This window comes from Anthonomus grandis, chromosome 3 (genome assembly GCF_022605725.1).
Source record: "Anthonomus grandis grandis chromosome 3, icAntGran1.3, whole genome shotgun sequence".
Classification (NCBI taxonomy): Eukaryota; Metazoa; Arthropoda; class Insecta; order Coleoptera; family Curculionidae; genus Anthonomus; species Anthonomus grandis.
Window position 1 is genome coordinate 14,512,648 of NC_065548.1, and position 24,008 is coordinate 14,536,655.

Below are 24,008 nucleotides of genomic sequence, written 5' to 3' on the forward strand. Positions count from 1 at the left end.
AAAGTACATCGAGTAAAAAAAATTTAATTCAAAATAATAATACTTTCAATGGTCCAGATGTGAGTAAACTTATTATAGCACATGCTTTAAAATATACACATTCATTAAAACAGTAAAACTTTACTTTTTATTATTAAAAAAAATTACTTTTTATTAATTTTATCGTAGGCACTTTTAGTATAACCTTTGAATAAAAATGGTTTTATTTCCAGTCTAGTGAAACAATAATAAATATATTTAAATAAAGTAAAAATAATGTTTCATTTATGAATGTTTCTATATTAGTTATGCTAGGAAATAATTTCTCATCAGTACCTTTGTTATCCTCAACAACGTGGCCACAAACCCAATATATAGCAGACAGAGCGCATAATACCAGCGATATGCATTAAATAATTTAAAAGAAATGCTTTGTAATCCTGGACCCTTTATTTACGCTATTTATATCAATCGATCTTTAAATAAAGTAAACAATTTCCGATTTTACAGCAAGGTCAAGTATATCACTTAGGTTGGAATTTTTTTAGATCAGGACGATAATTTGTGGTTTAAAGCCATATACTATGAATTATGAATGAATCGAAGAGTTCTTTACTTCCTCTGCAACGGTATCGTTTTTAACCAACTAGTTACATTTAGATTTTGCCGGACTTGCATTGTTTTGTTTAAAATTGTTATCAAGTATCAACTAACACCTCACCATTACTGTACAGACTAAACCAAATAAAATTCAATGCACATCATCAAGCATTGCTTAAGATGTACAGGGTGGCCAACTAAGAATGCGAGGTACTGTATCTCGGAACGTACTCATATCAAAGGCTTGTGTTAAAAAATAATATTACTAAAACAGCCAAGAGAAAAACCTGGAATATATTTTTTTAGTTTCTAAAATGATCGGTAGGCGGCGTAACTGCGATCTTCAATCTGAAAAAGTAAACTTTTTGTGAATATATTAACCTTACAAAAAAGTACTTGATCTTTTAAGTAGAGAACAATCTGAACCTTTTTTGTTCGACAGTTTTTACTGTATTTCTTAAAATAAAGTGGTGGGGAGATATTTAAATGTCTCCGTAAAAAACACCCTTAAAAAGGTTTTTACTTTTTATCGTCCTGAGGATGACCTAATATAGGCCAAAACGTCAGCAGTATTAAAATCAAAAACCTTTTAGCTGTGTTTTATTTGACCTAGTTCCAACTCACTTAGCAAAGCATAAAAGATTTTGGGGTCACAAAAAAAAACAAGCAAACCGATATGCCAGGAAAGATTTTTTTTAGATATACGCGTTGTTAGATACCTCGTGTTCTACTTTCAATATTCCCAATTTCACTAGGATAAACAGAGAAACACTATATTCATGTTTCTTTGCATGGAGTGAAACTGCCAAATCGAGGTGCTCTTCAAAGGACTAACATAACCTATAGTTCAGTTAATTTACACGTTGATATGGTAGAAAAGTAATTATATGATTTACAGAACATCTAAAAACTATAGATAATGAGAGTATATCATGATAATTGATCAAGATCGGTCGCAAAACCAATGCAGTGTTTTTGCTATCCCTACTGACTATTAAATAAGTAATTGGCAACATGATGGATTTCATAAAGTTGACATTGATGATAGTTTTAGAGACAAACGACAGACATGAGAATGAACATCCTTCTTTCAGTCAGCTTTCCCGTGCTTCTTTCAGCAGCACTCCTGTGAATTAATAAGCAAGTACATTAAAATATCTAACTTTTTAACAAGCAAGGTATTGGAAGTGCAAACCATATTGAAAAATGTTTTTCATAATGCCTGTGAAGAACAAATGACAGAATAAATAAAAACAGTTCGTAGATTTGGTTTAAAAAGTTTTTTTTTAATCTAAATTTTGCTTTTTTTGTGTTATACACATACGTGTGTTTTGCTTGTAAATTTTTGTTTTTTCTCCCAAACAAATTCTTCCGCCCAACAAAAGTACGTACAAAATACAGATCTGTGCTCCTCTGGTTAGAAGCGTATTCAACATGACCAAATAGAAGTGTTGGAGAGGAACTGGGTCTGGTCATAAAACTGTTTCCGGTCCTTATAAAAAACATGGGTACAAAAATATTTCAAATATTTCCAATTTTAGGAGATATTTCTTGAAAACCAAATGCGAGGAATGGAATTCTGTAAAACCATGATGGAAAAAGCAAACGAAAATGAGGTTTTTTTACAAATGATTCAATTTTCAGATGAGTCTTTTATTCCATTATACGAAAAATACAATCCTTATGTTGTTGATATTGGTTTGAAAAAAACAAGCACAGAAGTTTTTAATTCCGTACGAAGTATCCCCAAAGATTAAATTTTTAGGCGACTACATTATAGGGAGATTGTTTATTGATACTCTTTTAAAGGCCCAAAAATATCTTGAATTGCTTTATATAAATCCGTATAGGTTCTTTCAGCTATTTAAATCTTTCTTGATCTAGATCTGGGATCGGTCTTTTATTATTACGGTTAGAGTAAAAGAATTTTTAACAAATATTTTTTCAAACTGTTTTATTGGTGGGTCTGGCGACATTAAATGGCCTCCTAGATCTCCAGATTTGTCCTTAAATAACTTTGATTTTTGGGGTTATATAAGGAGACTATTAAGAATAAAAATTACACGTATTCAGTAGGTCATCAAATTTAAAGGAGGTATATGAGAGAAATTTGTTGAATGTGCCAATTCAATTTGACAAAAAACTCTTAGATTAACTCATTATTAGACTAACTTACTGGTTTTTTAACACATTTTATTAACACAAAAAAGGAGGTGTGTTTGAGTCTTTTACTTAAAAAACTAAAAATGTTTGTTAACTTTATTTTTTAAAGTTTTTTTTGTGTAAGAATAATGCCCTAATTTTCGTTATGCAATACATAGCAGAAGCAAACAAGTAATAGTTTCATTTATTTATTTCGCCTTTAGGCACCTCTCTCTGCGTAATGATCGATTCCCCAACCTGTGTATTCATATTAAGTTTTCGGAATTATTTATTGATTGATGGTAATTTACCATTAAATAACCTTATGGGGGAGCCGCTATACTGGTCCTTAAATTAATAGGAGAAGGTTTTAATTTGCAAATAAAGGAAAATGTCATATATGCATTGGTAGTTTCTTCACAGAACTTAATGAATTAGGGTTATATATACTTATATCTAGGTATAATTTTATTAAGGCAACAAAAAGCAAATAACATTTTCTAAACACAAGAACCACTATCTATTAAAAAAAATAGTTACACAATAAAACTCAAAATCTTTAAATTTTTTTCTATACTTCATGTATGAAATAAAAATACTTCATCACCGCAGTTCTTATCTTTTATTAACTATAATAATATAGATTAACAACAACTTAATTAAATATAAGTAGTATATAAGACTGGTTTACTTAGTTTCTTACAATTCCATTTTGTATACACATGGTAATACATATTAAATTAGTGGTTACTGTGAATGCCGGAATAATAATTTTATTGTGTAAGTAAGTTTATGACTCAAATTAACTTTATATATTTTGTGTACTTTTCTATTCTATATTGTGTGCATTTTTTGACTTACAAAAAGTTATTTAGAAACTTTTCAAGTTATTGGTAAGTTCATAAATGTACTTATTTGTTCATAAATGTTATTTTGGATGCTTGATATAAGGAATAACTAATACTTACTTTGATTTCGTTATTTATTCTATTTATTTTTTATTATATTATGACCACTAGTTTTCATGAATTAAGTAAAATAACTTAACTACTGTATATAAACAATACCATTTTTCTTAGAAGTAATGTCGGTTACAAAAATCTACAATTAAATAATTTATTTATAGTAAACAATTTTTTAAATTTTTTATTGAATAGACTCTACCTATCACCAAATAGGAATAATATGCACCTATTTTTATCTATCTGAATTTGCTTTAAATCGGTTCTAAGCGGTAATAGATAACGTTTTTATGTTGCATAATACTCGTATGTAATAAATAATTGTTGTAATTACCGCCAACAGGTCATAATAATAACTTAAACGATTTTTGTCTCCGTCGCTTCTTTTTGCTAGTATGATTTTATTTTAGTACAAAATATTGGTAGGAAGCATTCGTGTGTGAACGATGTTTCAAATACAATTAAAGTACGTGAATCTTTAGTGTACCATTTGGTGAGTTATGATGTTACTGCGTAGCGTAGCTTTAAAAACTACATGTAAATATATTATTTTGAGAGAAAATAAGATATAAAGAAATTATTTTGATTAAATGAGAATTTTACAAAACAATCGACGCGAAGAAGAAAATTATAATTTTTTGATGTCGTGCTTTTTTAAAAATTTCGGGTTTTTAAATGCATGAGACAGGGATAAGTATAGGATTAAAGAAAATATCATAGAAATGCATAATAGAAAATAACCTGCTAAGACTATGTATGAAATAAGATGTACTTATATACTATAAAATTTAAAACTTATCAAAACATATAAATTGCTCTACCTTGCCATTCTTTGTGAAACTCAAAATTGATTTTCTGGATAAACTGTAAATCGTACGGAAAAAATATCGAACCTATATAACCTTATAATATTGAACCTATATAGGCTTATAACCAAGGATGGACTTAGCATTTTTACATAAAACAAAATCATACACACAAATATATACAGGGTGTTCATTTGAAAACTTCCCACTACGAATTTATCGAAAACCACTGTTTAAAAAAAAACGCCGAAATACGTCAAAAGGTTTGTCAAGGAGGACAACTTTCTAACCTAAAATGACTTCACCCCATTTCACCCATTACCCCCCAGGGTCATTCTCTTAAAAATTTTAAATGGCAAGGGGTATCGAAGTATAAGGTTTTTATTTTGACGTCTGATTTTTTTAAATCGGTCGATTTGTTTTCGAGAAAATTAGAAAAATCCTGGTTTATCTTAATTTGTTCAGATAGAAAACAAAAACATGAAAATATCAGTTTTTATTTCAATAAGTGTATAAAATGTTGCCCGTTTTTGGCCAAACAATGATATAGGCGATGCTCAAATTCCTGACGCACATTTTCAAAAACATGTTGTGGGATCTCATGTCAGCTGTCGATGATGCGTTGACGAAGTTCATCCAAACTTTTAGGTTGGGGAGTAAACACAATAGATTTCAAATGACCCCATAGAAAAAAGTCTAACGGCGTTATATCAGGAGATCTAGCAGGCCATTCTATAGGCTCCCTTCGCCCTATCCATTTATCTGGAAACTCGTCGTCTAGCCATTGCCGAACGGGAAGAACATAGTGAGAAGGAGCGCCGTCTTGCTGGATATATATTTCAGCCTCATCAAGTATAGGGCTTCCATCATCATCGATTTGGTTTTCAATGGATTCAGTGATAAGCGGATTGATGGTATTTTCCAACATATCCAAATAAATGTCTCCATTTAAATTTCCGTTAATAAATAAGGGCCCAATCACTTTATTTCCTAAAATGCCTGCCCATACATTAATGTTTTGAGGGTACTGGGTATGCCCTTCTACAAATGCATGAGGATTTTCATTGCTCCAATATCTACAGTTATGCTTATTAACAAATCCATTTAGATAAAATTTGCATTCATCGCTGAAGCAGATATTCTTTACATGAATAATATTATCATTAATCGCTTCAGTAATTTTTTCACAAAACTCAACTAGCCTATCGAAATCGTCTTCGGTTAACTCTTGCAATATTTTCATTTTGAATGGATGAAATTTATAAAGTTTGGTAACTGTGTGAACAGAGCCTAATGAAATACCAGTGGCAGCAACAATTTTGACAATTTTGAATTTTGATATTTTTATGTTTTTGTTTTCTATCTGAACAAATTAAGATAAACAAAGATTTTTCTAATTTTCTCGAAAACGAATCGAGACGACGCAGCTATTTATATTATTAATATTATTATTATTTTATTAGATAAAAGCCAAGAATTTACATTCTGTATAGCTCTATGAACTAAGTAGACATTACAATACAATGTATATTTGAATAAATCTTCAAATGTCAGCTTTCAAATTTAAACACTAAACATGTCCAATCTATCCAGACAATTCTTGAAATAGTTTACAGAAGGAGCAGTTATGACATCTACGGGTAACTAATTCCAAACATCAAACACTTTATTAGGCAAAATTTACATTTGACGTGTTTTTGTTTTATACATCTGTTTTTTTTAATTTTAAAGTGTGACCGCGAAGTCTAATATCCCGATTTCTTTCAAATAGTTCGTTTAGATCCCAGCCCAAATAATTATACAAGATTCTGAATGTAAAATTTAAATCACCACAAGGCTTTCGTTTATCAAAAATGAGCAAGTTTGCATATCGGATGTTCGTACAAGAAAATTTGTGTACGAAACTTAAAGTCAGAAAAAGTATTAGAAAAAAGTCATCTACGCCTATGTCTATATTGTGACATTAACGAAATATAAGCAACACAGTGTTGCCATAACAACAAAATTAGATTTTCTAAATTCCAATGACTAGTATAAATGAGACGAGTAATTTGGTTTATACTTAGTTATAGTTAGTGTTATCATTATAGGTGTATGAGCCTAAGTGAATATAATTTATTTTTATATAGTTTTCCTTTTGGGTGCGCGACTTTACATCCAAAATTATAATGGTTAAAGGTGCCAAAATTATAATAAATGAAAATAATAAAAAAATTAATAAGTGAAATTCAGCGCAATCGATTAGCTCCAAAGCTACCAACGTTACTGGTAAATACATATTTTGGACCACATAACGAATATTTAAAAATCTTTCACTTTCCGATAGGCCCTAAAGGGGCTTTCTTAAAATTTTAATTAGTAAATTCTTCTGTGTTATTATCTTGTCATTTTTAATTTTTTTTTCTTCTAGGTCTTAAAACAAAATAATATAAGATGATATTAATACTAGGAACAGCTAGCTCTTCTAGGTCTATTAATATGGTATTCTATTCTTAAACCCATGCAGTATTGGAAGAGGCTTGGCGTTCTTCAAACTAATCCAATCCCCCTTTTTGGTGATAGTTGGAGAATATTATTTCGGACTATGAGTAATAAGAAATTTGCTGAATATATTTACAATTTATATCCCCAGGAAAGGTAATGAAAAATGATTTTTAATAATTTATTTATATTCGTTATTGCTTAATTTTAAGTATATTAACACAACAAATTTAGATGCAGTTGTTTTTTTTGTTTTAATCTAGAATTAGATTTTCGATATGTTAATTTTTAAAGCCTCATTTAAAGCCGAATCGTCGACAAGAATGACACGATGTCAAATCTTAAGACCTATTTGGATAATCTAGGAGATAATCATTTAAACACTCTAATCGCCCATTTACAGAGATTAAGCTATTATTTCGTTATGCATCTGTATTCATTACTATATGTAACTGGATTCTACGTATGAGAATCATCAGTATCTATATAATTTATTAAAAATATGATATTAAATGAATAGTTAATTAAATAATTTTGTACTACATGTCAATTATGTTGTTTGTCTGAAACTCTTTTTTTTTGAGGTCACAAAAGTAGGGTCTGTGATTCTTTTTTACTAGACTTTCGCATGCGTAAGAGAAATTTGTGTATGGGAGAATTGAAAAGAATTATTCGTTTAACATCTGATATCGAAACAAGCCATTGCAATCCAATAAAATAATTAATTCTTAGTTAGATTTAGTTTTTGGACCGGTTTAACACTTTTACAACTTCGAAATTTTTAAAAATTCTTACACAATGTAATCTCGAATTATTAAAGAATTATTAACTATACCCTAATCTGCGCTAGGTATCCTTTATTAGTTTAAATTTGAATTTTAATAATTTCACAACGTTCTAGCTAGAGTCTAATATCCAACTAAATATTTTAAAAAACTTTTATAGGGTTGTAGGATCCTATAACTTTAGCGTGCCAACCTTATTCCTCAGAGATCCAGAGATAATTAAGCAAATCGGTATTAAGGATTTTGAACATTTTGTTGATCATGCACCCTTAATTGATCCAGAAGCAGACCCTTTGTGGTCAAGAAATCTTTTATCACTCAGTGGTCAGTTTTACCTTTTACAAGATCCTTTAACAATTAATTAACGACAAATTATTCTAGGTGACAAATGGAGAGAGATGAGGCGTCTATTAAGTCCTACATTTACAAGTAGCAAAATAAAGTCCATATACCTTACAATAGAAGAGGCTGCACGTAATTTTGTTACATATTTTAAGGAAAAACAAGAAGAGGGTATTATTGAGTTAGAAGTAAAAGATCTTTTTACCAGGTAAGAACCAATCATTTTCATTAACCAGAAAAAATAAATAAAATGTTTAAAAGTGATAAATATTTTCAGATTTACCAATGATATTATTGCAACCACAGCATTTGGGATACAAGTGGATTCACTAAGAGAGTCCAATAATACTTTTTACTTAATGGGTAAAAAAATGACCGATGTTACAGGTTTTTCAAATATCTTCCGGTTCTTTATGGGACAAATTTTTCCTAAACTTGCTAAAGTACGTTTTGCTTCAAATATTTTAAATTTTTAACCTGGTGTCTAACAGGCATGTGGAATTCGAATCATCGACGCCAAGAGCGCAGAATATTTCGCAAAAGTCATAGATGACACCCTCAAGCAAAGGGAAAAGAATAACATAAAAAGGCAGGACATGATTGACGGTCTTCTTGAAGGAAGAAAGAAACAAGCAAGTACAAATAGCAAGGGTATTTTAAATTATTTAAAAATGTACAATAAAGATGGATTAGACTGCAAATGTTATTCTTATATTAACATAAAATCAATATCCTTAACTACAAGTACTTCTTTTATAAATTTATTATAGGTAATCAAATAACAAACTTAGACATAACTGCCCAGGCTTTTATATTTTTCTTTGGTGGATTTGAAACGATAGCCACTGTCATGTCCTTTGGAGCTTATGAACTAGCAATAAATAAATATGTTCAAGATAAACTTCGTGAAGAAATAAAAGCTAACGTATCAAGTGATGGTAAAGTGAGCTACGAAACCCTGCAGGAAATGAAGTACATGGATATGGTGGTATCTGGTAAAAAAATCTATGATTTAAAAATATATGTTATTTAATCATTTATTTTTGTAGAAATTCTTATAAAATGGCCACCTTTTCCAATAACCGATCGCATTTGTACCAAACCATACACAATTAAAGCTTTAGATAAAAACTCAAACGATATTCCGATATTACTTCACCAGAAACTACAAATACCGACAAGTGCAATACAAAATGACCCAAAGTATTTTCCAAATCCAGAAAAATTTGACCCTGAAAGGTTTTCAGAAGAAAATGTGAAAAATATTGTACCTTACTCATATTTGCCCTTTGGTATTGGTCCCAGAATTTGTATAGGAAATCGCTTGTCACTTACAGAAGTAAAATTAATGTTTTTCTATCTTCTTTTAAATTGTGAGATAGTTCCAGTCCAGAAAACTATAACGCCACCAATACTCACCAAAGATTTATTCGTGTCAATTAAAGGTGGAACATGGCTTGGAATTAAGTATTTAAAATAGATTAATAGATATCATAATATTGTGTATTACAAAGAAAATTAATGTATGTTTTTAACTAGAAAATAAAAATTAAAACTGTTAATTTTATATGAGCGAGCCCAATACTAACCTAAAGCTATAGAATTTTATTTTCTAGTGCCTTTTTAGCTTTACTTAACCCAGATACCCTGAAACTCTTAACGTTTGTTTTTTGTTATATACTTTTGTAAATCTACTTATTGGGTTAAAATAAACATATTTTTCTTGTAAAATTTTTTAGTTCCGCTTTTAGGTTTTTCTGTAAAAGCCGTCGGTTTAAACATACAGTAGCAATATAAGGTACTAAAACTCAATTATTCTTATAAACTTATAAACCTTTATTTAGAAACGAGATTTTTTTTAACGAATAATAATTGATTAGTTTTTAGTATGGTAACTTAAAAAACACATTTTTGGATGAAGTGCAACATCACACTTCTGGCATCTGAATGCTGCTTGTTTGTGGCAAAATGCGCAGCAGGTTTGCTTTTCCTGATAATTCACAAGATGATCCATCCGATCATATCTGGACTCATAATGCAGGTATTTGCCTGGTTTAGATGGCCCCCGTTTTGTTCCTTTCTTATATGTTTCTAATAATGCCGCAGCAATACACCTCCTAAACTGCAAATGGTCCATTTTTTCGCCAGAATGTTTATGAAGTTGCCATGCATTTTGTTCTGCCATATCCAAAGCATGTGAAAACAAGCAAAAATACGACTTCTTTCCTCTGATTCATACGCGGTAAAGGCTTATATTTTGGTCAGCCCTATCAACACCGCCCATGTTTTCGTTATCATTTTCTTTTCTTTCTGAGAGAAGCGTTTGACTTGTTGTGTTGGAAAAGGAGATGTTACATTTGAGGCGATTGTAACAACACTATTGTCATTCCATTTACATACAGTATTATTTTGGATCTCCTCTAAAAGATAATTAAAACTACCACGGGATTTTTTCTTGAACATACTGGATTTTTCAAGCGGGCAATCTGATAGTCTGTTTTCTCGCAGAGTTCCTGTACATTTGAGCCCCCTGGAGGTCAGCTCAGCCAACAGACGTAATGACGTAAAAAAATTGTCACAAAAGATATGGAAAGGAGCTTTGTCACATTGAGACTGAATAATATCAGCAAACTGAAGTACAACACTAGCCCCTAAGCCAAGAGGACGATATTTTTCAGAAATAATAGTTGTGGACCCTTGATACGGCTCAAACCATTCAATGTACCCCTTTTTAGTTGTTCTCACCCATACCTTATAACCCCAACGAATGGGCTTTCCTCGGATGAACTGTTTTGATCCATGACCGCCGTAATAGGGTACCATCGACTCGTCTACGCTATGGCACTCTTCAATGGGGTGCAAATGACTGAAATTTCTCATTCAGAGTAGAAAACAAAGGCCTCAGTTTCGAAAACTTATCGGTATTTTCAAGATTGTTGTTATCATTCAGGTGCAAATTCTGCATTATAAAACTAAAGCGATCTCGAGAAATCGCCGAATAGACTAACTTATTTCCTGCGTCACTGTTATTTTCCCAATACATTGACCGTCGAGGAAATGAGTTGTATCCAGAGAGCAGTAAAACACCAACGAAACATTTTATTTCGCTGGAATGTATATCACCTTGGCTATTATGCTGAATAGCATACAAATTGGAATATTTTACAACCAAGCCAATAATTTCGTCATCTATAAACTGAAAAAATAGTTCTAAAGAAGAAAAAGAATTTTTTGGACCACTTGCGTTTACTTATTCTGGAAAATCTTGGTTGCTGTCACCTTTTTTCCAAGAGTAATTTGGTTTTGAGGTCGATAATTTTGGTCGTTTTTTCGTAAGAAAGGTAGACAAAGGTAGGTCATCGTCGCTGTCAAAATCACTCTTAACTGTAGTTTGGTTAGATCCCTTGTTTTCAAATATTACATCAACTTCAGTCATCAGCTAACTTCCAGAGAGGTTGTTTATATCCACTTCATTTTCGTCGCCGGAATCTTCATCAGTGTTATATTCATTTGCGTTAACTGGCGGTAGAACGACAATACCATCAGGAATCAACTCATTGTCATCAAGGTTTTCAATTTCTGCCATGAGTTCATGAAGTTTCAAGAGCCGCTTCCAATAACTGCAAATATAAGGAAAAAAATCGAATAATACCGGATTTTATTACTGTCCGTTATAAAGGACATCGGTATTTCAGCTTATATTTTTGCCGGTGAGATGAAAATGTTTAACTTATTTGTTTACAAGTATAAGGTTGATGTTTTCTAAAATTACCTATTCACAAGATGGAAAAATAATATGAATAGTTTATCAGTATATTTACCTATAATTATCCACTGTTTATAAGAAACTAAGCACCTGTTATTCCAAACACTTTCTCGCATACAGAACTCTCCCTTTAAGAGGTTAGAAAATAAAATTTTGCTAAAAGACGCGTTTCTAACAACGAATAACCTAACGCGGAGTGACAGAGTTTCAAATCTGCAGCGAACTATTAGGTGATTGTTATAACGGACGGTAGGGGTATCTGGGTTAAGATTTGCAAATGTCTATTTTATAGTCGTAATTTTATTTTTCCAATAATAGCCAATGTCGCTCAATAGCATAGCAAAAATTTGTGGTTTTTTATTTATTATATAGCAACTGTTTTAAATGTTTGTCCGTTGACAAAAGCTAACCAAAAAAAATCTGATGAAAGTTACCGCGATGACAAAACGTATTCGTAATAAAACAAATTTACAAATTTTTCTTTGTATCTGGACCACAATCACGAATAAAAAAATTAATTGATTTAAAATTATATAAGTAAAAGAAATGTGAATTAATATACAGGGTGTTCGAAAAATAGACGTAGATATTTAAATGGGTGATTCCTTATTAAAAAATATGAGAAAAAGTTTCTAAAAACATGGGTCCGGAAATGTGATACATTTTTTTCAAATATTAATTTTTTATTAATATTAATTATTTTTCTAGGAGAACTGACACTTTTTATTATCAAACCTTTATGCAGGAATGATTTTTTGTTTTCCAAGGCACCTGTGATTTTTTTATCAAAAATGAATAAACTAATTTTGTCCAGTGGCATGCAATAAAACCGTATTAATTTTTTTTTTTTGTCGGAAACGAAGTGAGATACAAACAAAAAAAATACAACAGGCAAAAAATTTGTATTTTTAAATGCTTAATCAAACAACTAATACTAAAGTTGAAAAAAAGGCAGTGGCGTACATTTTTTTCCAATAATATGTCTCCCGGGACGCCACTGGACCTTATAATTTTAATCTAAATTAGCCTCTTAATACAACAAGTAATACTTCCAAACTTCAAAAGAATCGAGTAAATATTAAAATAAATATATATTAATAAAAAATTATATTAAAAAAAAAAATTCATCACCCTGTATCTTGAAAACTGTGCATTTCCGGACCCATGTTTATAGAAACATTTTCTCATGCAACTTTTTGGTTTAGTTTTTTATTCTCGCCACGTTGAAGTAATTTGAATCCGTTTAAATTTTAAATGTAAATTTTAATGTTTTTGTTATGTTTTCTATTAAATATTTATTTTATTTTTATTCAGCAATCAGCAAACCAACATAAGGGTTTTTTGGTTAAACCAGTAGAATCTTGTTCTGATGTTATTATTAGTCACCAAGAAATTACAGCAATTAAGCACAAAGAAAACTAATAGGTAGGTATACTAACTTTTACAAAATTCCACTAAATATTGAGTATTTCATCATTTACCAATAACAAAAAAAAATCGAAGAATTTGTAACTAAATAAAAAAAGCTAATAAAGCAAGATGACCAATAGGCCATAATATGCAGATTTACAGAGATATCCCTTACACAAAAGGCTCCCTGAATTCTGTTGAGGCCAAAAAAAAAATTTTAAAAAACAATAATTTAAAAATGTAATAATAAATATTCTTCTGAAAAAAGAAAGAACATATCTAACGGGAGCATGGGAAGAGGATCAGGATATGAAAAAAAATATGAGGCAAAGGGAAGATAAGGAAAATTATATAACGATTTATGGCAACGTTCAAAGCCTTTCAGGAACAAAATTATGAACAATATTATAGACAAAAACGTTAAAAAAATTCACTCATACACATAATTAACCAAGGAGAAGCAGCTTAATGTTTACTTTAAAAGTTTTTTCTGTTAATGTAAAATCATTTACTTTAATCCTATTTATATAGTGTGCAATCAAGTATGAAAATGACTTGTAGGTTTAACTCTTAAGGATTATAATATAATAGAGCAATGATATAAAAACTTTATAAATGAAAGGATTTATGTTTACATAAGAAATAAATAAATAAATAAATAAATAAAACTTCAAAAACAAAACACATCACAAAGCAAAAAGATCAATACAGCCATGTTATACGCATCCATGTTATACTACCAATGTTTATTATATTAACTTTTCTCATCATCTCCAAAGCCCTACAAAGAAACGTCTAGCAAATAATGTTTTATTGTTATTGCAGTAATTTCTTAAAACTGCATTTTTTAAAAGAACAAATGTTTAAAGTATTTTAGGTATTAGTTTGAAAGCTATTTATATCCCTTACAGTACCGAGATAAAAAAAAAATTGAGTTTGGGGTTTATATTTATTTTACGCCGATAAAGTTGGGTCAAAAGGTACCGAAAATTATTTTAAAAAATATTCGAAAGGGTTAAGGGAGGGATAGAGTACACAATTGTGTGTCTAGGGAGCCAACATTTTTATTTCAACACATCTTTGCACCTCAGTTTCCGGCTGTCTTCCAAAAGGTGTGGATATCATTAAAACAGATTTATTATCTTTCCACTTTGTAATGCAAAGTTTATTATCGGTTCTAACAACTTCTTCTGACTCTCTTCTATTCATTAAACTGTATTTTTTAAAATCAAACCCTTTTACTCTGTTGGACATAATTGTAGCAGTTGCATCTATATTCAAACTCGCCAATTTGTTCATCAAAGCAATAGTTGAAAAGTATCTGTCAAAATACAGGTAACTATTTTGAGGTAATGATTCTGCTAGACGCAATATTATTGAGGGTCCCAAGCCTAAGTCCCTATCTTTTAGTGGGATAGTGTTGCCCTGGTAGATTTCAAAATCCAATACCAGCCGTCGGATGTTGTAAGAACGAAATTTTTCAGTCCCACTGGTCTTGGTTTATTTTTAACAAATTGTCGAACTGGACATCTTTCCAAAAAAGAAATCATTTGTTCGTCAAGAGAAAAAGCTATCTTTTTTTCTTTCAATGGCTTTACATCTATTGCGAACCAAATCAATTACCGGCTGTATTCTCCACAATCTATTCTTTTTTTGTTCCTCTTCTGATACGCTAAGATTGTCAACGACATGTAAATTTACACGTATCATGTAAAACCTTTGTCGGGTCATGAGCCCATCAATTAATGGGAACTTATATTTTCATATATATGTATTTCATTTCAATACATATGTATTCTTGGAAGATTAATACATCACATCAAAGCATTCATTTTAAAAAATTTCTTTATTTGTTGAGAGGTAAAGTTGTTTTCTTTTGCATTTTGTTGCAAGAAATACTGCGAAGTGAAATTTGCGGCTGACTCAAAAAAATCATCATCCAAATATTTAGCAAAATATTCGTTTGGAGTTTTTACGATGGATGGAGTATAATCCTCTTTTACAGGAAAATCCTTGCTTCTAAAGTTTCCATGCTTCTACTGGAGAGTCTGGAAATATATGAGGGGTAAATCATGTTCTGAATCTGAAGAGCTATCAGCTTCATTTGGTGCTACAATTAGGATCTTTTCGTAAATTTCAGACTCATCTTCTTCATCCTCGGATTCTAAATCTGACCCAACTTCGTCTAGAAGTTGAAACAATGCCTCCTCGTCATCCCTTAGATGGTCCAAATCAATAATTTCCTTACTTCTTCCTGTAACAAAAGATTAATTGTATCCAACTTAATTAAAACTAAACCACGTTAACTCCCATGGCTCACAATTGTGATATACATAACAAAACCATTCTTGGAATCAACAATTTTAAAGATTTTTTTCAATCTCTAAAAACAATACACTTAATTGAAGTTTATTATATCTTTTTAATGTTAAGCACTTCTTTTTTTCCCTAAATTCTATAAATAAATAATAACTTACCTGCACGAGCCATTGTTGAAAATAATCTGAAACTTTTCAGGTTATGACAAGAATGCACTCCCGGCAAAATAAACGATTTGCGTGTGCACACCTATAAAATGCACTATTCACAATCATGTCGCATGGTTCTCTACCCAGATTAAACATTTTTTGATCCTTATAACACTAGTAAATAAGGAAGTCACAATTGTGACATTGGGTAGCGTAAGAGATAACTTTTGAAATCTGGTAAGAAAAAATCTGAATGAAAGTGTCGATTAACTGAAGAGGAGGTGTGCCTTTCTTTATACCAAATAGTAATATTTCAAACGTCTGCGTGTTATACTATATATAAGGGTGGTGTTCTTAGGTTAATTATTTTAAAAAACTTTTTATTGTGCATATTCCACCACTTGGATTTCCTAAGCTTGTGTTTAATGGGGTTGCATTTTTTATACAGATCTATTTAAAAAAATTATAATTAAACAAATATTTTGCTTTTAAGAAATTTCTTGAAATTAAACTTTTCTGAATTCAAAAATATCATTAATAAATGTAGTACGTATGAAATAAAAATAAATCATCGCTGCAGGACTTATCTTATATTATCTATGTTATAAATAACTTAATTCAATATAAGGAATATATATAAGAATGATTTATTTATATGCTCTACAATTTCGTTTTAGATTCACATAATATTATTAAATTGGTGGTGATTGTGGATGTAGAAATATTAATTTTTTTGGGTAAGTAATGTTTATGAATCATATTAGTTTTATATATGTTGTGTAACCTTTTATTTTATATTGTTTTTTTTGTGTTGCATTTAGAAAGTTATTTACAAATATTTCAAGTAATTCATATAAAATAAATTTGGGAATTAACGTGTACTTACCTCTATTAATATTTTGGTTGATTGATATAAGGAATAATCTCGTAATTTATTCTTAAAAGTTATTCTCAAGAAACACACAAACTAAAATTAAGTCATGCATATAATTTATACGATGATTTTTTAGAAATAATGTCGGTTACACAAAACTTCAAGGAACTTCATAGATCCCACAGAATATTTCCAAAAAGCTTTCTTAAATGATTTTTTTTAGCTCTATAAACAGAACAGTAAAAGATGATGTTATTACTAGGAACAGCATTTCTAGGCCTATTAATATGGTATTTTTTACTTAAACCCATGCAGTATTGGAAAAGGCTTGGAGTTGTACAAACTAATCCAATACCACTTTTTGGTGATAGTTGGAGAATATTATTTCGAACTATGAATACCAAGGATTTTGTTGAATTCATATACAATTTGTACCCCACGGAAAGGTAATAATGAAATGTTCCTTAGGAATTTCTATATAACATTTCGTTTCTATAACAAATTATTTTAATATAAAAAATATGTATCTTATATTAATTTTTAAAGCCTTACTTAAGGCTAAATTGTCGATAAAAATCACACGGCGTCCAATGATAACATCTTACTGGATAATCATTTAAATACTTTTAAACCTCTAATTGCTTAAATAGTACTAAATGAAATTCCATACTAGTTAAATGAAATGTTTGAAAATGAAAAACGAACCAATTTACGTAAGCTATTTACTATTTGATTTATAACTGTTTAGATTGATTGCATTCAAGTAAATAGTTAATTAAATCATCACCCGAATGATATTAATATAGGTTATGCTTACTAAATCTAAATAAAAACGAACGAATATTGGCCACTCATGTAATTTGTCTGAGATTACTTTCTCGAGATCACAGAAGTGGATTCTATGAAAATTTTTTTCGAGTCTGGGATTATACTGATTTGTGGGTGGAATAATTGGAAACAAATAATCATTTAATATTATCCGATATCGAAATATGTTAAAAACCCTACTCGGCTTAGTCACACTGGAGATAACTCGAGTTTATTAGATCAAATTATAACAAGTAAAACATTCATCCCTGAAAGTTGTGAGATGGTACCTATTTCAGAAAGTGTATCTGATCACTGTTTAACTTTTGCATGCTTTAATTTGATTTCAAACAAGCCATTTCAAAAATTTGTTTCTTTTAGAAATTAAAACGATATTACAGTGGGTGACTTTGAGAGGGACGCTCCAGCACTAAATTGGGATATTATTTATTATATAACTAATATTAATAATAAATTAAACATTTTTAATTCGTTTATCATGTTTTTACTTAACAAGCATGCTCCCTTGAAACAAAAAAAAGGATAAGCCATATACACCATGGATTACGAATAACATTAAGTTGCTAATGAAATTAAGAGATAAGGCCCACAAGAAATATCTACAGCATAGAACGACGCCAAACTGCAATACTATAGGGAACTTCGAAATACGACTAAACATGCCATAGCCCGTGAGAAAATAGCTTACTTTCAATCTCTTTCTACAAAGTCTGGAAGGGATTTTTGGAAATCTGCTGAAAAGTTAAATCTGACCAAAACTCAAAATACCAATGACATTTTTCAGCTATTCCAGATCCATCTGCAATAAATAATTATTTTGTAAATTCTAATTCAAGTACATATACTACCTCAGATGAAAAGATTAATTTTTATAAACAAAATAGGCATCAATCATTTACCGAGGAGTTAAGGTTTGGTCTGATAGACGAAGAAGCATTAATCCAAATTTTAAATTCTATTAGCACTAATGCCACAGGCGAAGACGATATATCAATAAGAGATATTAAATTATGCTTTCCTTATTGTAAATATGCTTTAATAAATATTATTAATACTTGTATTCTAGAAAATAGTTATCCGAACTTATGGAAAAAATCTATTATTTTACCATTACCAAAAGTTTCAAATCCAGGAGATTTTAAAGAACTTCGACCCATAAGTATTTTGCCGGCTATATCAAAAATTTTGGAAAAGCACATTTATCAACAGATTGTTTCATTTGTCGAATCTAAAAAAATAATTCCGTCTAGCCAATCTGGACTTCTAATTAAATATTTAATTAATTAGGACTTTTAATTAAATCTGATTACATGCCGGTGACAACGGGCGTCCCACAGGGGTCGATATTAGGGCCATTATTGTTTTCATTATACGTTGCAGATATGAACAAAGAGGTTATAAATTCCAAAATACAACAGTTTGCTGATGATTCCCAACTGTACATTTCATTTAATCAAGATCTATTGCAGCATTTTCAGAAAAATCTTAATGATGACCTAAAAAAAATTCGAAGTTTTGCAAATAATTATAATCTTAAGCTAAATGCTGCAAAATCATGTGTAATATTGTTAAGAGAGAACAAAGCCAGAATAGCAAATATTAATCAACATTTAAATATTATGATAGATAATGAAAGGTTGCCTGTTGTCAGAGAAGTCAAGAATTTAGGTGTTTACCTTAACACAAGATTAACTTTCGAAACGCATATAAAAAAGAAACTTTGCATTGCCTATTTAAGATTGAAGAAAATATATCAAGTAAGCAGATTTTTACCCTCAACAATAAAATACTATTTATGTAACTCTCTTGTTTTATCTTTGTTGGATTATGGTGACATCATTTATCACAGCTCTTTGACTAACAGAATTTCTAAATCTATTCAGAAGTTGCAAAATGCGTGTCTGCGATTTTCATATAATATTTTGTATAGAGATCATATTACTCCACACTTAAATAAACACTCAATATTATCTATGGCTAATCGACGTACGCTACATTTAACCAATTTTATTTATAGAGTTTTAAAATCCAAGCAACCGCCATATTTATATCAACTTTTCATATCTAGAGATCACTATAACTATCACCAAACTCGCTATACTGGCAATTTTCTTGTATCGCAACCGTTCTGCAAAATTCCAAAAATCCTTTGCTTTTGTTGCACCTCAAATATGGAACAATATTCCAATTGAAAAAAAAACTTTAGCAATATCTACATTTTCAAAACACATTAAAAATAAACTTTTGCAAGAGCAACGTACAATTTAATGAAAATGTGAGAAAATGTTGAATTTATCTGACTATTTGTGGCTAGATCTGTGCGTTCTCTGTCAGTCCAATTTATAAATAATAATGAATTATTAGTGCTATTCTTCTAGTGACCTATGGGGGGTTCTTGTGCTTGACCGGATACCAAAATTATTGTCATAAACTGAAAATTATTAACTTTATTGTTAAGTATAAATAGTGATTTTTTTTTTCTTTAGGTTTTAGTTTTTAATAGGTTTTAGTTTTTGGGGCGCTCTACACATTTCTGAAAATAAGTTCCAGACTTGTGAATCGGTTTATTAATCGCAGGGTAGTCCTTTATTTATCATCAACCGAGATAATTGTTATATTTAAAAGTGAAGTGTAATTTATTTTGGGAAAATAAAAAGTTTTTGAATTTGAATTTGAATTTGAAACAAATGGAAACCATGGAAATTTAATAAAACAATTAATCATTAGTTAGATCTTAAGTCTAGGACCAGTTCCAGGTAAATGTAGGGCTAAATTAGTAATATCTAGATTTAATTTGGAATTATTACACTATTTAAAAAAAAAATCAATTTTCTTGACAACATTAAAATTGTTTGTTCATTTGGTCGTAATCTGCACTTTGTATTTTTTACATAATATTAATTTTCATTTAAATTTAAATACTTTCACAACTTTCCGCCAATTCATTATTTAAAATAATTCTTTAGGGTTGTAGGATTTTATAACTTTACTATGCCAACGTTATTACTCAGAGATCCAGAGCTAATTAAACAAATTGGTATTAAAGATTTTGAACATTTTGCTGATCATCCACCCTTAATTGATCCAGAAGCAGACCCTTTGTGGTCAAAAAATCTCTTATCCCTCAGTGGTAAGTTTAACTCTTTACAATATTTTTTTAATAAATGATTAACAGAAAGTAACTTAAGGTGCCAAATGGAGAGAGATGAGGCGTCTATTAAGTCCTACATTTACAAGCAGCAAAATAAAGGCCATTTACGTTACAATGGAAGAGGCTGCAAGGAATTTTGCTACCTATTTTAAAGAAAGAAAAGACGAAGGTATTATTGAGCTAGAAGTAAAAGATATTTTTACTAGGTACGAATTGAGCCGCTTTCATGAGAAAAATAAAAAAAAAAAATATCTAAAAATTTTTTTTTAACAAAACAACATATTTGCTTTAAATTAATATTTTTAGATTTACCAATGATATAATTGCAACCACGGCATTTGGGGTTCAAGTAGATTCAGTAAGAGAGCCTAATAATACATTTTACCTAATGGGTAAGAAAATGACCGATTTCTCAGGTTTTTTAAATATATTCCGGTTTTTAATTGGACAAATTTTACCTAAATTTGCTAAAGTAAGGTAAAGTTTTTTTCCAAACATTTTAAATTTTTAACCTGGTTTTTAACAGGCTTGTGGATTCCGAGTTATTAACGCCAAAAGTGCAGAATTCTTCTCAGAAGTTATAGATGAATCTGTTAAACAAAGGGAAAATAATCAAATAAAAAGGCATGACATGATTGATCTTCTTCTTGAAGCAAGAAAGAAACAAGAAAGTATAGATGGTAAGCGTATTAACAAATATTTAAAAATTTAAAATAAAGTTTTCTGTTAATGTCATCAGACTTTAAACAAACAGTTTAATCTGTATGATGGATTAGACTGCAAATAATATCCCAGCCCATGGATTTATTATCCTATACAACAAAATACTTCTTTTATAAATTTATTATAGGTAATCCAATAACAAACTTAGACATAACGTCCCAGGCTTGTATATTTTTCTTTGGTGGATTTGAAACTGTAGCTAATGTCATGACCTTTGGAGCTTATGAATTAGCAACAAATAGAGATGTTCAAGATAAACTTCGTGAAGAAATAAAAACTAATGTGTCAAATGATGGTAAAGTGAGCTACGAAACCCTGCAGGAAATGAAATACATGGATATGGTGATATCTGGTAAAACTATCGAAGATTTAAAAAATATATATTATGTCATGGTTGATTTTTTTAGAAATCTTAAGAAAATGGCCGCCTTTTCCAGTCACCGACCGCATTTGTACCAAACCATACACAATTAAAGCCTTAGATAAAAACTCAAAGGATATTCCTATATTACTCCACCAGGAAGTACAAATACCGGCATGTGCAATTCAAAATGACCCAAAATATTTTCCAAATCCACAAAAGTTTGATCCTGAAAGGTTTTCAGAAAAAAATGCAAAAAATATTGTACCTTACTCATATTTACCGTTTGGTATTGGTCCCAGAATTTGTATAGGAAATCGCTTGTCACTTACAGAAGTAAAATTAATGTTTTTCTATCTTCTTCTAAATTGTGAGATAGTTACAATCCAGAAAACTATGACTCCACCAATACTCACCAAAGATATATTCGCGTCAATTGAAGGGGGAGCATGGCTTGGAATTAAGTATTTAAAATAGTTCAATAAATATAATATTATTGTATATTATAAAAATATTAATTTATGTACTAAGAAAGTTATGATATATTGCCTCAAATTTTTAATAATTGTCTCTAATTATATATATAAATAAATATTAATATTAATGCAGTTAATGCAACTGTTCTGTACATCTAAATATTTTTCGGATTTCTTTATAACTTTTCCTTTAAAAACTATTTTGATGTGTATCTAAATAACTTGACATAAAATGCCACATCATCCGCATAAAACTCAAAATTGACTATGAACGATAAAACGAATTTGATAAACTCAGTTTCATTTAACGAAAGAAAGTTTGGTAGTTGAAAGCAAATAATGGCGGAGCCATATTGATTTTCATTCGTGGCCCTCGCTGAAGGGCGGTATTTGAACTACCCTCCATTTTTAATTCTTTTCTGAAGAATTTTAACTCGAAAAGTAAAATAAATTTGCATGAAAAAAGTTAATATTAATTTCTGTCTTTATTAGTTGCTAAGTAAACTTGAATTAAATACTAATTTGTAATAAAAAAAATTAAACTGCTATTTTTCTAATGTTTCCTTTAATAATATAAAAGTTAACTTTCACAAAAAGTGAATGTTTAACTTAGAATCGTGGATGGAAGAGTCTTGAGTACACATTACTTCACAGTAATGTGAAGATCGCTTATTTTTTAATACGCAGGAGACTCTTTCAGGTCCAGCTTCACTTTTAACCCACTGGACTTCTATCGTGTATAGGTTTGTACAGGTTGGGCGAATAACCGAGATAAGCGGCTGTATCACAGGATCTATACATCTGGCAACAGTGGATTTTTTTTTATAATTATAAAAGTGGCTATGAGAAAATTCTGAAAATTATTTTTAAGTTTCCGAAAACTTGCATTAAGCCTTAATCTACTCACGGCACTTGTAAGTACCACTAAATTCTGGTACCTTCAAATCCCAAGACCAGAAATCTATTAGATTTACTAAATGTTTTTTGTAATTCTGATTTAAAAATATAGTGCTATCACTTATCAAAATGAGTTTTTGCAAAATTGTATTTTCTTATTAATTTTTTTTTAGTGGTACATAGAAGTACCGTTGGGATATTTACCACAATAAAAAAACTCCAGTTGTCAAAATAAAATAAATTTGATTGCCAAGTAATTTCATGATATTAAGTAAAACATTGTTTTTTTTCGTTGCAACACAAGAAAACTTTACATGCTGAACAAATCGAATAGGGTTTTCATTGAATACCTCTTGAACTGCATTGTTCACATCTTCCACGGCCTGTTTGAAACTGCACCCAATGACGACCAAGGTTTTCAAGCCTTACACTGTCTGGTACACTGTAGTTGTACTTTCTTCTTTTTGTAGGATTTAATGATCCATCAGACAATCTTTTCCTGATTTTTTGTGAAAGAGACATGTTTATTAGCTCCATAGTTAAATCTCTCCTAAATGTGAGCAAATCTTTGCTAGAACCTAAATCTAAAAAGTGCTTAGATACATTGTAGCTGTTAACAAATGTAATTTCAAACATAGCCCAAAATAAACGGTGCCACCATTTTTTTGATCGTCTGTCAATTGAATAACAGTACCGCAATCGATCTGCATGATCAACCCCTCCCATATATTTGTTATAATCCTTTATTGCACATGGTGCACTTATCTCACATTTTTTTCCAGTTTTATCTTTTCTCTGTATGATGGTTTCTTCTGTGCCATGAAAATTTGAGGCCGCATGGACAACACGATTATCCTTCCATTTAAAATATGTGATATCGGTATTAGATACCATCATATCTGCTGCTCCTCGTTCCAACATCTTATCAGACTTCATATTTTTAGGTAATCCTTTCTA

The 24,008-nt window shown here is 30.1% G+C and overlaps 1 protein-coding gene across 7 annotated transcripts; it reads left to right on the plus strand.

The window, feature by feature from the left end:
• Positions 1-3,431: 3,431 nt before the first annotated feature.
• On the plus strand, positions 3,432-22,286 carry LOC126733843 (cytochrome P450 9e2-like). 7 transcript variants are annotated; one of them, XM_050437262.1, is made up of 13 exons: positions 4,035-4,149; positions 6,900-7,126; positions 7,916-8,079; positions 8,137-8,305; positions 8,375-8,540; positions 8,589-8,748; positions 8,868-9,092; positions 9,147-9,436; positions 13,178-13,288; positions 15,791-15,978; positions 16,419-16,478; positions 16,839-17,061; positions 17,804-17,917. In XM_050437262.1, the coding sequence occupies exons 2-9, from the start codon at positions 6,990-6,992 to the stop codon at positions 13,283-13,285; spliced, it is 1,419 nt and encodes a 472-aa protein (XP_050293219.1). In that variant the 5' UTR covers positions 4,035-4,149; positions 6,900-6,989; the 3' UTR covers positions 13,286-13,288; positions 15,791-15,978; positions 16,419-16,478; positions 16,839-17,061; positions 17,804-17,917. The 7 variants fall into 7 exon arrangements, with proteins under 7 accessions (XP_050293217.1, XP_050293219.1, XP_050293220.1 ...); XM_050437263.1 differs by lacking the exon at positions 15,791-15,978; XM_050437260.1 differs by lacking the exons at positions 4,035-4,149; positions 13,178-13,288; positions 15,791-15,978; ... (1 more) ...; positions 16,839-17,061; positions 17,804-17,917 and adding an exon at positions 3,432-3,501 and having other exon boundaries at positions 9,147-12,150.
• The last annotated feature ends 1,722 nt before the right edge of the window (positions 22,287-24,008 follow it).

What these genes read in the sequence shown, in the direction of transcription:
- LOC126733843 (XM_050437257.1), top strand. Translation starts at nt 16,862, where the DNA reads ATGATGTTATTACTAGGAACAGCATTTCTAGGCCTATTAATATGGTAT. An exon ending in AATTTGTACCCCACGGAAAG is followed by an intron (nt 17,062 to 20,409) that starts GTAATAATGAAA and finishes ATAATTCTTTAG; the next exon opens with GGTTGTAGGATTTTATAACT. An exon ending in TTTTACCTAAATTTGCTAAA is followed by an intron (nt 21,067 to 21,120) that starts GTAAGGTAAAGT and finishes GGTTTTTAACAG; the next exon opens with GCTTGTGGATTCCGAGTTAT.